Source organism: Empidonax traillii, unplaced genomic scaffold (assembly GCF_003031625.1).
Source record: "Empidonax traillii isolate 1590-97213 ecotype Southwest subspecies unplaced genomic scaffold, ASM303162v1 scaffold52:size1600334, whole genome shotgun sequence".
Taxonomy (NCBI): Eukaryota; Metazoa; Chordata; class Aves; order Passeriformes; family Tyrannidae; genus Empidonax; species Empidonax traillii.
Window position 1 is genome coordinate 124,807 of NW_020955245.1, and position 14,958 is coordinate 139,764.

Here is a 14,958-nt window from a genome sequence, read left to right on the forward strand (position 1 = left end):
TGAGGCAGCTCGCCGGGCGCGGGGGAGGCGGGCGGCGGGGCTCGGTGGAGTCAGGGTGGAGGCGAGGTGTTAGGTTTTCTTGATGCAGAGTTTTCACCCTCGGTGTTGTTTTTTTCTTAAGTTCTTTTATTCCTCCTGCTGCCTGAGACAGTAGGTTTATGGGGGTTTGAGATTGAGCGAGCAGGTGACAGTGGCATTTCCAATGGTGCAGCTGTTGCCCCAATCTCTAAAGCCCAAAAACTATATATATTAATTTTTTTATTATTTTTATTTTTTTTTTTTTTATAAATGGTCCCACTGAACCTATTGTGCTGCCCCAGGTGCTCTGGGCTCCTGTGGTGCCTGACACCATCTTCCCTCCCAACCCACCCTTGAACGCCTCCAGCCCTGCACTGGTGCTCAGTGAAATCCGATTTGGATGGGGTGAGCCCGGGCAGGGAGAGGAGGGGGTTTTATCCCTCAGGAAGCTGCTTGTCAGAGTTATGTTCAGCTATCCTTGACCTGGTCTGCAGCTCCTTTGCTGGGAGGGGGCTCAGTGCCAGGGGTGAATTTGGGTTCTGGCAAGCCTGGAGAAGGACCAGGGTCCAGCAGGACTGGGCCTCACAGAAGGGCTTTGCCATGAGACTGGAGCCATCCTGCAGCTCTAGAAGTTTTGTTCATGTGAGCCTTGTTGGTGACTTTCTCTGTCCTGACAGAGCTCCTCTATGGCCTCTCTGTGAGATGAGGAGTCAGACATCGACCCTGCACAAACCTTCACCTCTCCCTTTTTCATCGAGCTTCCCTTTAAACAGTTGCTCCTGACCTTTTGGATTAAACCAAAGGCTCCTGAGCTTGATAACTCCATCCCTCAGAGGTGAGGCTGGCGTGGAGCTGAGCAGGGCTGCAGAAATCCCTGTTCCCAATGCAGCTGTAACTCTGCGATCGCCAGGTCGCTTTTTGTTCCACAACAGCCTGACCCGCTGCCTTGCGCAGTGTGGAAAATGTCCCGGCTGGTTACGCTGCTAAGGAGCCTCAACTGCCATAATTTCAACTTTGTGGCTGGACTAAGAGAGCTGGAGGGGCTGAATGAGTGTGCTGCTGTTGCATTTGTGTGTTAAGTATTAAAAAAAAAAAAAAAAAAAAAGGAGTATTTGAAGTTCATTCCCTTGCAGCGAGAAGGAGTAAACAGCGATAGCTTATCGCGCGAGGTGTTGATTTGAATTATGCGTCCAAACTAGTGAAACAGATTAGCAATTAATAGTAATCACCGGACTAGATTAATTTTTACCATCCCAAGTTTATCTGCTCTTTATTAGTGAGATAAGCTTGTCATTTAGCAGCAAATTGGGTCTGCAGCTGCTGATTGCAGAATGGCGTAACGCTGCACAAACAGCTCTTTCCCGCGTCCAAAATGGACACGGCCATTCGAGTTCTTCTCAAACATCCAAATGTTCTGGTTTTTGTTATTTTTATTGTTGTGAACACTTTTAAACGCTCCTTAGGGATCTTATCCTGCAGCCCGTGTATGTTTTAAAACACGCAGTTTTATTCTCCAGAGTTTTGCCAGAGACTCTGTGCGCTGGAAGTATCAAGGTAGTCTCTTAAAAGTGGAAACCAATGTAAATTAAGAGTGGGAGTTTGATGTTTGATCTGGTGCTGCTGGTGCATCTGAGTAAATAATGAACAGCAGTCCATTTTCATAAAACTTCGAGGGGTTTTGTACAAGCTCTGAGTTTCACCAGATGTTTACAGCTGACAGCGTGTTTTCCTCTGCTTAGAGGAGGTTTTTATTTTTGGTTCTACCAGTTACGGGGCTGGGGCAGAAGAAAAAACTTTCAACAAAGATCTTTCTTGTAAAGGAGCTTAGTGCTTGTCATGGATGTGTGATGGAAGTGATCTGTCCACAATTCCTTGTCTCAAATCCTGGGTATGCAGCATGAACGGCTGATAAATTATTCGATTTGATTTCAGCTCCTGGCACCAAAGACCCGGGATATGTGGTGCAATTCCCAGAATGATGCCAGTGTATGTGTTACGCTTAAAACAGCCTGATCCTGTCACTCTCATGTTTTACTACTTGTAAGAACATCCTTTTCCCATAGAATTCGTGTTGAATGCAAAGGAAAAACAGTATCCTTCCCCAATCCTCAGTTTGTGAGCATATACCTGATGCTTTAATTTTACAGTGCTTGTCATATCTCCTGTGTTTATAATGTGACTCTGCTTCACTAGTGAAACAAAGAAAAACTGAAGTTAAGATGTTTGAGTGTTAAAATGTAGCACTTGGATAACAGAGGTAGTTCAGGAGTGTTGGTGTCTTAAACTGGAGTTAATATTTCTAACATTGTATCTCTTCCTGTGACTTCCCCTGGCCACATCTTTGGCAAAATAGTCTTTTTCTTGGCCCCTGTGAAACAGGTGGGTCCAACTGTGCAGCTTCTACACCAGTTACATTTTGCATGCTTTGTGCAGAAATAGTGAGAAAAAAGCCCTTTCAGGAAGAAAAAACTGCCCAAGGAAAGAAAATTATGACCCAAAGCAGTGGGAATTCCGAATGTAAGAGATGCAACATTAATCTCCTGGTGGTGTGTAGAGACTCGTAAACAAGATTGCAAATGTGGATGACTTCCAAACAAAAGTACTAGCTTACAGCCACTAGCAGGCTACTAATAAAGATTACTTCATCTAATCTTACTTGAAGTATATTTATAAAATATAACACTGCCAAGTTAGATCACAGCGTGGATAAGATGCATGTTGAATCAATTAATTGTATATAGGTATTCATGTTCTGTTTACAGTGAGTAACAACACTCCAGTATTTAATGCATTTTCGGTTACGCAATGCTGGGACTGTTTGTTCTTGCTCTGGAAATGCAATATTTTGAAACACTTAAATCTTGTCACAGATGACTCCAAGTGACGTGGGAGGCTTGATCCAGGCTGTGACAAGGCATGGTGGGGTAGAACTGAGCCAGTCCCCACCCTCCTCTGGGTGCTGCCAGAGGTGGGGGAGCAAGATGTGGAAGTAGCCCAGGGCAGGATGCAAACAGCCAAGGAATATTGTGCAGTGACACGTAACGAGGGGCTCCTTCTGCTTGGACCGTGCCAGCTTCTCTGGGTGTCTGCTTGGTGTTCCCATGGAGATGGACTTCAAAACCCGCCCGTTTCTCACTGCCAAATCACGGTGGTGTGTGGTGTGAGCCCCACTCCTCTGCCTCCCTCTTGCTCAAAACCAACTGGGTGCACAAAGTTTGGATAAATGCTTCTGTATTCCAGTCTCCCCAACAGAGAGACTGAGCACACTTGACCCTGCCACTGGTGGAAACTGGAGAGCTTTGGGAACTTCGAGAAGCACTTGTGGTTTTTTCTTCTACTTCAGTGTTTTCTTTCTCCTGCCCATCCCACTTCCCTTCCACTTCTCTTTCTCTCTCTTCAGATATTTATTAACAATGAATGGCACGAGTCTACAAGTGGAAAGAAGTTCCCCACCTACAACCCTTCAACGCTGGAGAAAATTTGTGACATTGAGGAAGGGGACAAGGTAAGTGTTGTTAGAAAAGCAGTGCAGAAGACTGTTTCCAAAGCCCTTCTTTTTGTAGGGAAGCACCCAGAGGAAAAGCTGGCTTTTAACAACATCATCCATCTGGCCAGACTGATTTGAAGGTCTGGGACACTGGATGTGCTGCTCAAGAATTACATGGGCTGGGTGGGATCAATCCTGTCCAACTTGTCAGAGGCACTTTCCCTGGTAGGAACTGGCTGCTGAGCACTGTCAGAGGAATGAGATTGAGCATCATTCTTGTGGCATGGACTGGAAGGGAGCAGCCAGCCTGAGGAAATAGCAATGATGGTGTATGCACATCCCTGACAGGACTGGGGCCTTGTGTTGGGAGTGGTTTATACACCAGCTGCACAGCAGCCTGTTGGACACACTGAGCTGAAATTTGTCTCCTTATAAACAAAGTCAACAAATAACCTGAGTGCTTGGGGGAATTTGAGCTCGGTCATACAAACACTGACCACTTACTGCTGGAGATGTGGTGCTGCTCTTCCAGCTGGTACCGTGGGCTCTGGCCTCCTGCACAAAAGTGGCAACTCCCAGTTAAAACCAAACTGGTATCTCAAGAGCTCTAGCAATCCTTGGCTGGCCCTGGTTTGCTGTAGATCAGCCTGGGCTGTAACAGAGTTTGGTAACAGTTTGAGGTGAGGAACAATCAGATGTGACTCTTTCTGTCCAAAACAACTGATCATATAGGGGCCAGCCTATGGAAGAGGGCAGACCCAAGAGCTGGCTTTTTGCAGGGTGTCATGGGAAGGTGACTCACAGCTGCTGAGCTGTACCAGGGCTTTGGCAGCTCACTGCTATGGGCAGTGTGGCCATTTCTGTCCTGCACTGAGATCTTTTTGTGCCTAAGCTTGTCCAACACTTGTGAGGCCCAGTGCCTGGTTTCCAGTGAGGGGGGATCCTTTCCTAGTAGGACTGAGACTAGCTGAGCAGGGGCAGTGAGTTTTCTGGGATTGTACAGTGTAGAGTATAAACCCTTCTGGAGATGGGAGCAAACTTCCTTGGGAATACAATGCAGCGTTGTGTAAGGTAGCTGTGCTTTTTTGGGTGGCACTAAAGCAGCCTCCAGGACTTATTGCCATGGGGGATTTGTGTATCCATAGGGCAATTGCAGATGCAGGCAGAACCAAACATTGTGTGTAATGTCTTTATACTGACTGGGTAGGACACAACTGTGTGGAATTGCAGTGGCATGTAAACAGTGGAGTTGAAGCTGACTCTGATGCAACTATATTTTGATAGGCACAAACCATGACACTGTTATTGTTTCCTGAGCTGAGTGTCTCCTCCAGCAGCTACAGGAGTATTTTGTGCCTGCTTCTTACTGTCTGGCTTAAAGAAAATTGTTATGCAGAACTAAAAGCCCAGTTTTACAGCTTGCCTTCTTGAGATTTGTCCCTACCTGAATTTGGCTTTTAGCTTGCAGGAGACTCACTGTAAACCTTTCCTTGGGGTCAGTCAGTGGATCCCTCTGCCCCTGGATACTCAGCGTGGGTGCATGGAAATTGCAGGAAGGAATGTGAGGTAACTCTGGCTCAGGTGCCGAAAGCCTCTTCCACCCCTTTATATTATACCTTTAAAAAAAACCCAATAATTTTTGGCTGTAAATGGGTTTTTCCAAGGAACTGAGTGGGCTTAGACCTGAATCTGGATTACTCAGAAAGCAGTCATGGCTGAGAACCATCCCCAAATAGCTGTTTGGCTTCTGGTGACATTTGCCATAGGACAGTGGGACATGGTCAAGCCAAGTCCTCTGAGGCTTCATTTGCCCTGATTGAACTTATTCCCCCTGGATGTAACTCCAGTCTGCTGGAGTCACTACAGGAAGTGATGAGTTGTGTTTGGTGCTTTCCAGTGTCCTTCCCCATGTGGCACCACACTTGTTGTGCTGCTCGGTGCCACCCCAGGGGTGTCAGTTCCTGGTGCTGGCTCTGGCTTCAGCTGTGCTGTGCCAGGTTTGGCTCTGCCCTCACAGCAGGCTGGGAGCAGAACTCCACTTTCCAAGCCCTCAACAGAAACCTGCCCCTCCCTGGCCATGCAGAGTGTTTTGCTCAGGCTGCACGTGAGGGGTGGGAATTTGGCAGCCGATATCTCAGCGATGACAGTTCAGTCTGGTGTTGAAACTTGGCCAATGCTTTATGAGCCTCGAAGCAAAGGTTTTGTTGTTTGTTCTTTAGTTACAGAATTGTCCTTGATGGGACAGTTGAGGGATAAAGAAAAGTCTGTGTGGAAAAAGAAGCCCTGGAAATAAAATGGCAGATGTCTTCACTGGATGTTGGGAGGCTTTTTACCTCCCAAAAAGTGTCTTAGTGTCCAGGTGTTTGCCAGGTTGATAACAGAGAAGGAATAACTTTCTCCACTATACTTCTGCCCCATGGGAGTGGTGAAGCCCCAGAACTTCCACCCTGTCTTGATGTTACCATGTAAAAGCAGGACTACTTGTGCCATCATGATGCCTCTGGTGCTGTCAATAAAAAATTGGAGACAGGCTTTTTCCTTCCAGTAGCTTGCTGACATCCTTCAAAGGCAGGGGAAAGGTGCTCCTTCCTCAAAGGAGTGCCCAGCTCAGCTGGTGGCCCCAGAGCACAGGCAGCAGGTCCACAGCTGTGACTGTGGAGCAGACTCGATGTTGTGGAGTGTCTGCCGTGGTCATTTCCAAGCAGTTCACTCTCACATGTGGATCTCTGAAGGGTTGTGAGAGGGATTTGTCTGCAGTCTCCCTCAGGTTGTAGTGACAGGCTGAGGTAAGACTCCAGTGCCCTCAAGAATGATTTTGGACACTTGGGGCTGTTAAGATGCATTTTGTGGCTGTTTTGAACTCAGGTTCAGAAGTCAGAGCAATGCAATGTGTTTGCAGGGGAGCAGGTCAGGGAACCTCTTCTAAATGAGAAACTGATGTGCTTGTGTCCTGTGTCAGAGAAGTGCCTTTCCAAAGATGTGCACAGGGGAGGCTTTTTGAAGGAGTTGTAGTTGAGTTGAAGGAAGATGGTCTCCAGTGGCTGTGCTTGGTCTCCTTAGTGACCACAGTGAAGCACTGTGGGACACCCTGAGACTGATGCAGAGTGAGACTTTGTTGCAGGTGTTTTCCCCACTCACAGGGCCAGTGGGTCTTCACTGTGAGGAAGACACAGGAGAGAGGAAGAAAGGCCAGGGGAGAAAAAGGGAGCAGCGATGAGCAGGATTTGAAGTGGAAAATGGAAGTGAAAGAGGTAGCTTAGAACAAAGAACAGTGTGTTTTTTGTCCAGGGGGGAAAGGTATGTGGTTGTGTAACTGGGAGTTGTATCATAATGCCAACGCCAAGGTGGGCATGAAGGTTTGCAGGCACTTCCCAGCCCTGCAATGCTTGACTTTGCAGTCTTAATAGTCTCTTAGTGGAGCTTTTTGTGTAATACTCCATGTGTTATAGATCCAGACTGAGCACCAGGATGCACAGGATCTCCTCCTCCTGTGGTTTTGTGCACCACGATGTGTTCCTGGCACCTTGACAGTCCCGAGTCCCTTTGTCACGCCTTGTGCCTACCTATTGCAACACGCCTGCAATGAACATGCCATTCAGACTCCCCTAATGCCTAGTCATAACAGGATGGATTAAGAATGGCATTTCAGCCTTTCTGAAGAATTTCCTTGTTTTTGCTGGTCTCTCAGCCCTATTGAGGCTGTGCAGGCTCTCAGGATCTCGCCTGGTGGTGCTCCCCCGAGGGTGTTTAGGGAAAGCCTGTTTGCTTGTGCGACAGTGACTGCAGTCCCCGAGCCACTATTTGTACCCAGCATGTCTGAGAAAAGGGACAAGAATGAAGGCAACCATCTACAGGAACTGCAGCAGGACTTGTGCTCCTGTGGTTTGAGGATGGGGAAGATTTGGGCATGCATTGCAGTTCTTTGCCCACACAGCCATCTCACCCCTGAGTGCCAGGGTGGAGGGAAGACCCTCAGTACCAAGGCCATCCAGTTCCCTGCACGTCAGTGCTCCCAGGCCAGTCACAGAACTAATTAATTGCTGCTAAGGGAAGACTTGTTTAAACCTGACAGGCTTTTTATGTTCCTCTGCCTGCTTTGTCACATAAAATATTGCCTCTTTCAGCTTGAGCCTTCATTCCAGCAGGCAGGATGGGGAGTACCTGAGTGTGCAGTGGCTGGTGATGCCTTCTGGCTCTCATGATGTGCCAGTTCCAATCCAGATCAGCTCAAATGGAGTGAGCAATTCTGAAGGCCTGCTGTGTCCGTGGGTGATTGGGCCCCAGGCAGGATGTGCCTGTCTGCACTCAGTGGCTCCTCACCACCTCTACCTGACCAGCATCCTTTGCTAGACCAGAGCCATTCTGTAGCAGCACAAGTTTCCTGCAATATTTCCCCAGCAACACTCTTCCAAAAGAGTGGGTTTCTTCAGTATAAATCAGGCTATTTCAAAGCTATATGATCTTTCTGTAAAGTAGTCAACTTTAATCTAAAGTGCCACTGCCTTGGGTGATGACTTGCTGTTTTGACCAAGAACTTTTTGAGGTGTTACATGTCTCCCTGTAACATTTTTTTCTTGGTTGAGCACCACACATCTCCCCATGAGGGGAGAGTAGCCAGACCTGGTTGGATCAGTGCAGAGGCTCATTTCCTAATGGTGTCCAGACAAGACTTGACATTAAACACAGGTGAGAGCAACTGGTGCAGTTCTGTGAGGAACAATCAAGGCTCCTTTCCCACCCTTTTGAGCCATGTATTGCAGTGAGGTGCAAGTTCTCCATCAGCTGAAATGAGGCACAGGCTGTGCCAGACATTACATACAGCAGGAACCTGTCCAAAGCTTTATGTGTGCTTGGGCTACAGCCTTGGCCTTGTGGATGGTGGTGGCAATGTTCCTGTTGATTCCATTGGATCATGAGGTTGCCCTTGGCTCCACGTTTTTAATCAATGTGTGTGAGGTGCAGGGAGGAGTCCAGGGTCTACTGTGGCCAGAGCAAATGCATGAAGCTTTGGGGGGTGATGCTGTGGAAAGGGAGCGAACTTGCTGCCCACTTGAGTAGTAACTTGGGTAAACAGAGTTAGGTTTGGTCCAGAGGATGGTAAAGGTGCAGGGAGATGAAGGGAGAATGGTACCAAGTGTGTGTAGGTGAAATGCCTTTGTTGTAGCACTAAACAGCAAAACCTCTCCCATCTGGCAGAAATGTTCTGGAAGTGTTTTAGGATCTAAAGGAGCCTTTTATTGTGTTAACTGCCATTGGCATGGGTTCCAGGGGGACTGAACGGTGGGATCTGAGCTGTGATTGTTCCCCTGGATAAAACCTTGATCTCACTGGGGGACTTTCCTGCCCACACTTGTTTAGGCAGGAGGCTGATTCATGTGGGCCAGTGGCCTGTCATGCTTGTTTCTCCATCTCCCCCAGTGTCACATCCTCTATTGGCAGGAACAGGATTCTGGATTATTTTATAAACAGATCAGTTACATTAAATTTCCCTTGCAAGACCCTGTTGGTACTTTGACCTCAAGGTTGTTTATGAGCCCAGGCCAAACCTAAAACATATTCCAGGCTGGGATTCAAATCCAGGAGCAAAATGGAAGTGGTTTTGTCGGACAACTTGGTTTTAGCCATCGCAGCATCAATAAGGAACCAGCCTGAGTGGGGTTTCTGTGCCATTGTCCAGCTCCTTCCTTGTAACCTGAGGTTTTCTTGTGTATGTGGTGCTGTAGCCCGACGTGGATAATGCAGTGGAGGCAGCAAAGGCAGCATTCCAGAGGGGCTCTCCCTGGAGACAGATGGGTGCCCCAAGCAGAGGACGACTCCTGCACAAACTGGCTGATCTTCTGGAGCGAGACAGAGTCATCCTGGCAGTAAGTACTGGGAGCATTGACAGACCAACAAGAGTTGGCTGATAATTCAGCTCCATCTACCTCATATTTTTCTTTTACTCCCTTTTATGAAGGGCAGAAGAGCCCATATAGGAGTCATGACTTTCTTCCTCTTTCTGCAAGTTGACTTTATATAGTTGACTTCTCCAAGACTTTAGCTAGTTACTGAAGTGATTACAGATATTAGTACTCAAATTTTCAAAGCAATAAACACACTTTTTCTTAGCTTAACAGTCATTAATGTTCATAGCTGTCTCCCACCTCTTATATTTAAAAAAAAAACACACTATAACTGTGAAACAAAACCAACCAACCAAAACAACCTCAAACCAGAACAGCTGACTCAGACTTTAGTACAAAAATGCAGGGCCAGTTTAACACTTGTGCAAATTCCTTCCCCTAAAATGGGGGGCTGGAAAGAGAATCTTTCTCTTGCTGGATATCATCCAAAGTTTAAAATGTGTGTAAGTGGGAACTGTTCCTTTCCCCACTGAATGTACTGGCTCAGGACAATCTGTCTATAGCTGTGAAGCTGTGTTAACTTGCACATCTGCACTGAAAAACTATTGCTAATGGTTCCCTGATCCTGTCCTGGAGGAGTCCTGCTGGTGCAGAACAAGGGGATGAGAACCTGAGCTAAAACATGCTGCAGTTGATAGGAGCCTTTAGACTCCATGGGCATTGCACATCTCTCCAAATCCCGCTCCCAGATCCTCAGCTTAGGGCTGCTGTCCCTCCATACCCGAGATCTGAGCACTCTCCCGTTCAATGCTGCACTTTTATCTTCATGGGAATGGCATTTGTGACATCCTGTGCTGTTGGAGGTGCAGGTTCCTGAGCCAGGGTCCTGCTGAGGTCAGTAGGAATTACATCCGTGGGATGTGTTTAGGAGCCTACACTCACACGACTGCTTTGAGCTGAGTTTCTTTCCCCAGCACAGTCTCTCTCAACCACATGACAGCTTTCAGTTTCAGCAGGACGAAACCAAACTATTCGGATCTAAAGGCAGTTCTGGCCAGCAAATAAAAGGGAAAAAAAAATATGTGTGTGTGAATAAACTCTGTTCATTTTTGCTCACTTTTTGATGTGACTTTAGAGGATCCTGCTTTTTCCATAAGCAGAACACTCACTTTAAGCTTTCTCCGTCCTTCTGGTCTGGGAGGGCTTGTTTGGCATGACTGTTTGCACTGCAGAACACCAGCCCTTAGCTGCCTTGGCTGTGTGCTAAGTAATGACTTATAAAAATCAGTTGTTTTAGCAGACATTCAGTGGATAACAATCCCAGTCATTCCAAGGGGAATGTCTGTTCGAGTGCTGTTTGGACCCTAATGTCTGTGGAAGATGACAGGGTATGACTTCATATGTAAACAAAGATGTTCCAATCTACCAAGGGATAGTACTTCCTTTATGGATGTGCTGGCCATTTGTACCAATATCCCATTTAATGACCTGTGTGGAGAACAAAGCATTCCCTGAGCTAATGTCCAGAACAGTGCAAAGGACACAGGCTGAGCCTGGACTTTGTTTGGAGCTGCTCAGCACCGGTGCAGCTTCACTGGAGCAACTTCTGCCTTGCCTTGGTCTCAGCACAGATCTGAGCCCAGAGGTTACTTCACCAGAACCCTGTAAAAAATGTGTTTTCTATCATTGGACAAAAGAGGCTTTTCAGAGGTTGGGTTTAGGGTTATGAAGTAGAAAAACTAGATTTTTTTTTTTTTTCTTCCACATAAAAGGCAAGTGGGTCTGACTGATTTCAGTGACACCATCTGGAATGCAGAACATCTGCATTGGAAGGTCAGTTATGGTGAAGTCATGACTGGCTTTGTTTCTGACCAGTGCCCCAGACCCTCTGTATCCCACCCACACTCACCTTCTGAGGGCTTCTGGAAGGTGACCTTTCATCACAGCCACTGGACAAAGCAACTCCTGCACGGATCAGGGTTGTCTGGTCTAGTCTCCCTTCTGCCTAATTTGTATCACAAGCTCATTCCTTAAATATAAGAGGAGGGAAGAACACGCTCTGTCTTCAGAATAAGGCAAAATAAAGCTGAGAAAGAGTTCCTCTAAAAGCTTTTTTTTTCCATTAATTTGTCTGAAAGTGCATGCAACTTTTTTTTTTTTTTTTTTTTCAGACTCTGGAAACAATGGACACAGGAAAACCTTTTCTGCAGGCTTATTTCATCGACCTGGAAGGCTGCATAAAAACACTCCGGTATTACGCTGGATGGGCTGACAAAATTCAGGGCAGAACTATCCCAGTGGGTGAGTTGGGAGTTCTTTCAGACCCAGTTTTAGAGCTGGGATGGGATTGGGCTTGAGGGGGTGGGAGGGAGATCTGTGGAAAGGCTGGCTTCTGAAAACCTGCAAAAAATAGCCTGCACTTCCTTGCTGTCTCAGGATGCATTTTAAGCAGAGGTGTTTCAATATTTAAAGTAATGAAAGAACTATGTCAAGGCCTGGATAGATCTTTGAAAAATAATGGATGAGCTCTTCTGCTGCTTTTTTTTTTGACAGAGAAACCTTTTTGGTTTTGAATCCAGATTAATTCTTAAAGAAAACACCCCAGACATTATAGGGGAATTTGCTTGTAGGGATCACTGAAATGAATTAAGATCCCAGAGAGTGTAAGGACAGAGGTTTCTGGGGAGAATTGTATGAATTCTGGGGAAAATTGCTTGTGCCATTCCAGGTGCCAGAGGGATGTGGCAAAGGGTTAATGTGGGATCCACCAGTGTCTCCCACCTTGCTGATGTTCTTGGCATTGCTGTTTCAGATGTTCAGAGAGGTCGTTTAGTGTTTTTTCTTAACTTTTATTGAAGAGGAGGCCTGTGATGTTGACTCCTCTCAGGAGTCAAAGCACTGAGCTCTTTGGGGGACCCTGTCAAGTTTTCTGACACTTAAATGAGGTTTTCAAAATGTGTCCTAGGCTACAGAGTCAGAGCAGTCACACAGAAGGAATGCTTTGGTTCAGCTAAATAAGTTCAGGTATGGTTTTGGGGAGAACAAATTAAGACAATGAATGTCCATGTGGCACAATGGGCAACATGGTGCATTTTCAAATTCACCCTCTTTTGTCCCTGTGTGCAGGTGATAACTGAGGCTGTAAAAAGGGCAGGCACTGCGAACAAAAATCAGTCACCAGGGGAAGGACTGAAGGGCTGAGCTAGTTCAGTCTCTGCAAGCAGCAAAGGGAGTCCTGTCAGCCTTATAAACAGAGATTTCACTCTCATTCAGAGTAGTGTAAAGCTTTGCTTGCCTGGACACTGCTTGTTTGTCCTGATTTGAGATCACTCCCAAAAACCGTCATTAGAAATGTTCATGTTCTCTCTCAGATCTTCCCAATAAAAGTGGGTGTTCAGCAAGAATGAATTTGAAAGGCAAATGTCCTTCCTGCTTCCTCTTTGAAAGAGTAGCAGCAGTATTTTAAGAAGAATGGTATTACTTTAGTCCCAGAGTTCTTACTAAAAGTGTGATTCCTGTTACACTGAACAGGATTTCTGTACAAAATGAGTTTAGAAACTCTCTCCCTCAGGGAGGCAAGTGCTTTGCTTCCTTCATTGAGACACAACCTGAATGAAATTCGTGCTTGCTCTTCACTGTGGTAGAGAGATACCCTCCATCAGCCTCAATGCAGGGAGTTTGCAGAAGGAATTTAATCCCTGCTTTTGAAAGGTTCCACTGTAACCATGAGCAATGTTTGGCTTTCAAGCTGACATGAGACCTTTACCTAGAGGCATCTTCATCCATCTGGGATGTCCCAAAGGCATGAGTTAAGAGGAACAGATGCAGGGTTCTTTGTCTAACAGGGATTTAGTTCTGTCCCCAACCTGTTAGTGTGCAGTTGTCTTACACCCTTTCTGTACAGGTGAGGGTTTTGACTGTTCTATCATCTTTTATCCTCTTGTCTCGCAGATGAGAATTTTGTGTGTTTCACCCGGCACGAGCCGATGGGTGTCTGTGGAGCCATAACCCCGGTAAGTACCAGTGATGCTGCCCTGCATCTCCCCCAGAACTGGAAAAGTCCATGTGCACTCCCATCCTACACTCTGCAGCCTCCTGCTCCCTGGTTAAGCACAGCTGTTCTGCAGGGAACTCCCATCTCAGTGGCCTGATGTAGTTTCTTGTTTTACCCCCATGCCAATTGCTCTTGGCAGCAGAAATCCCCTGCAATGGAAGGGTGGGTCTCCTAATCAGACGCTCTGTTCCTCTCTGAGGCTGACACCAGCCACCAGAGACCAGTCAGAGCTGACTCTCGCACTGCTGGGACACCCATCTCGTCATTACGTCTGCTGGCCCTTTGCTGCCTCGTGCTGATTCACAGCTTTGAGTTTTAAATCATATCCATTATTAATAAAGCCTGGCTGCTCTCTGAGCTTTCTGGGATTACATCTCACTGAATAGAGTTTTCTTTTCCTTGAGGTCTCATTCTCTTGCTGAGGGGACAGTGTGGCTGGTTCTTGGAATACCTCCAGTATTACCATGTGTTACTTGCTCTCTTTAAACAGACAGCCAGGAAGACTTTACAACTACAAGGAAGACATAGTTTGTTCCTGTCTGGTTGTAAAATGCTTTGAATGTGGTATCCTATAAGTCATGAGGCAAATTTTGCTGTGCCAAGATTCTCTGTTTGGATACAGCACCAAGCCTGCCAGAGTTCAGGAAGCCTTTGGACAAAGGTCTCAGGCCCATGGTGGGATTCTTGGGGCTGTCCTGTGCAGGGCCAGGAGTTGGACTTTGGTGATCCTAATGGATCCCTTCCCACTCAGGATATTCTGTGATTATATACTGGGATCAGTAAGAGTCCCTGGAAGATTTTGACCTTTGGGATAAGGAGAGAGTGAAAGGAATGCATGTGGGGCACTGGATGCATGTGGACCCTGGGAATAACAGGTCTGGACCAAAAAGATGTCTGAACATCCCAAAGATGTCTGGGAAAATTCTGCTTTTTCTTTCAGCAGGATTGAATCTAAATCCCCAGTGATAAGAGGACGTGGTTTATTTGGCAATGCCAGGGTGAGGCAGAGTGGGAGATGCTCAGTAGGATTTATCAGACGTTTGTCTTGGTGACTTCTGCACAGCTTTCCTGGCTGAGCAAGAAAGGTGACTGCTTGTGAGCAGAATTTATGACTTAAGGTCAAAACCTCAGGTTCCTCACATTGATCATCAGTTAAAAAGTCACATTCAACCACCTTTGGCACTCAGCAGTGCTTTGGAAACTATCCCTTTACAACCTACATGATGTAGGATGCTTTGCAAGGCCACTGTATGGGAACATAGTGGGACTTGTAAGATCTCAGGTTGATCCCAGATCAGCAACAGATACAACAGAAAACACAGAACCAAATTTGATTCAAGTTCAACGCTGTGTTTGTAAAAAGGATGATTGGGGTCAACAAAACCACATCTGTCTTCAGTTTACTCAGAACAAATCTCCTCCAATCTTTTTTTCCCAGTTCGATCTCAGTAACGCCAACAGTCCGTGGGTTTGTGTATTCCTGCTTGATTGAAAAAGATTCTGTCGCTGTTCTGCGTATGTCTCCCTAGAGCAATTAACAGTCCTCCCTTTTTCCT

General features: G+C 46.5%; 1 protein-coding gene across 2 annotated transcripts in view; it reads left to right on the plus strand.

Annotated features, from left to right (window-relative positions):
• Nucleotides 1–14,958, plus strand: part of ALDH1A3 (aldehyde dehydrogenase 1 family member A3) — a 35,451-nt gene that overhangs the window by 118 nt on the left and 20,375 nt on the right. For both annotated transcript variants that reach the window (XM_027879182.1, XM_027879183.1), the window contains exons 2-5: nucleotides 3,419–3,523; nucleotides 9,229–9,369; nucleotides 11,520–11,649; nucleotides 13,300–13,361. In XM_027879182.1, coding sequence (XP_027734983.1) covers nucleotides 3,419–3,523; nucleotides 9,229–9,369; nucleotides 11,520–11,649; nucleotides 13,300–13,361 — 438 coding nt within the window. The remainder of the gene's footprint in view (nucleotides 1–3,418; nucleotides 3,524–9,228; nucleotides 9,370–11,519; nucleotides 11,650–13,299; nucleotides 13,362–14,958) is intronic.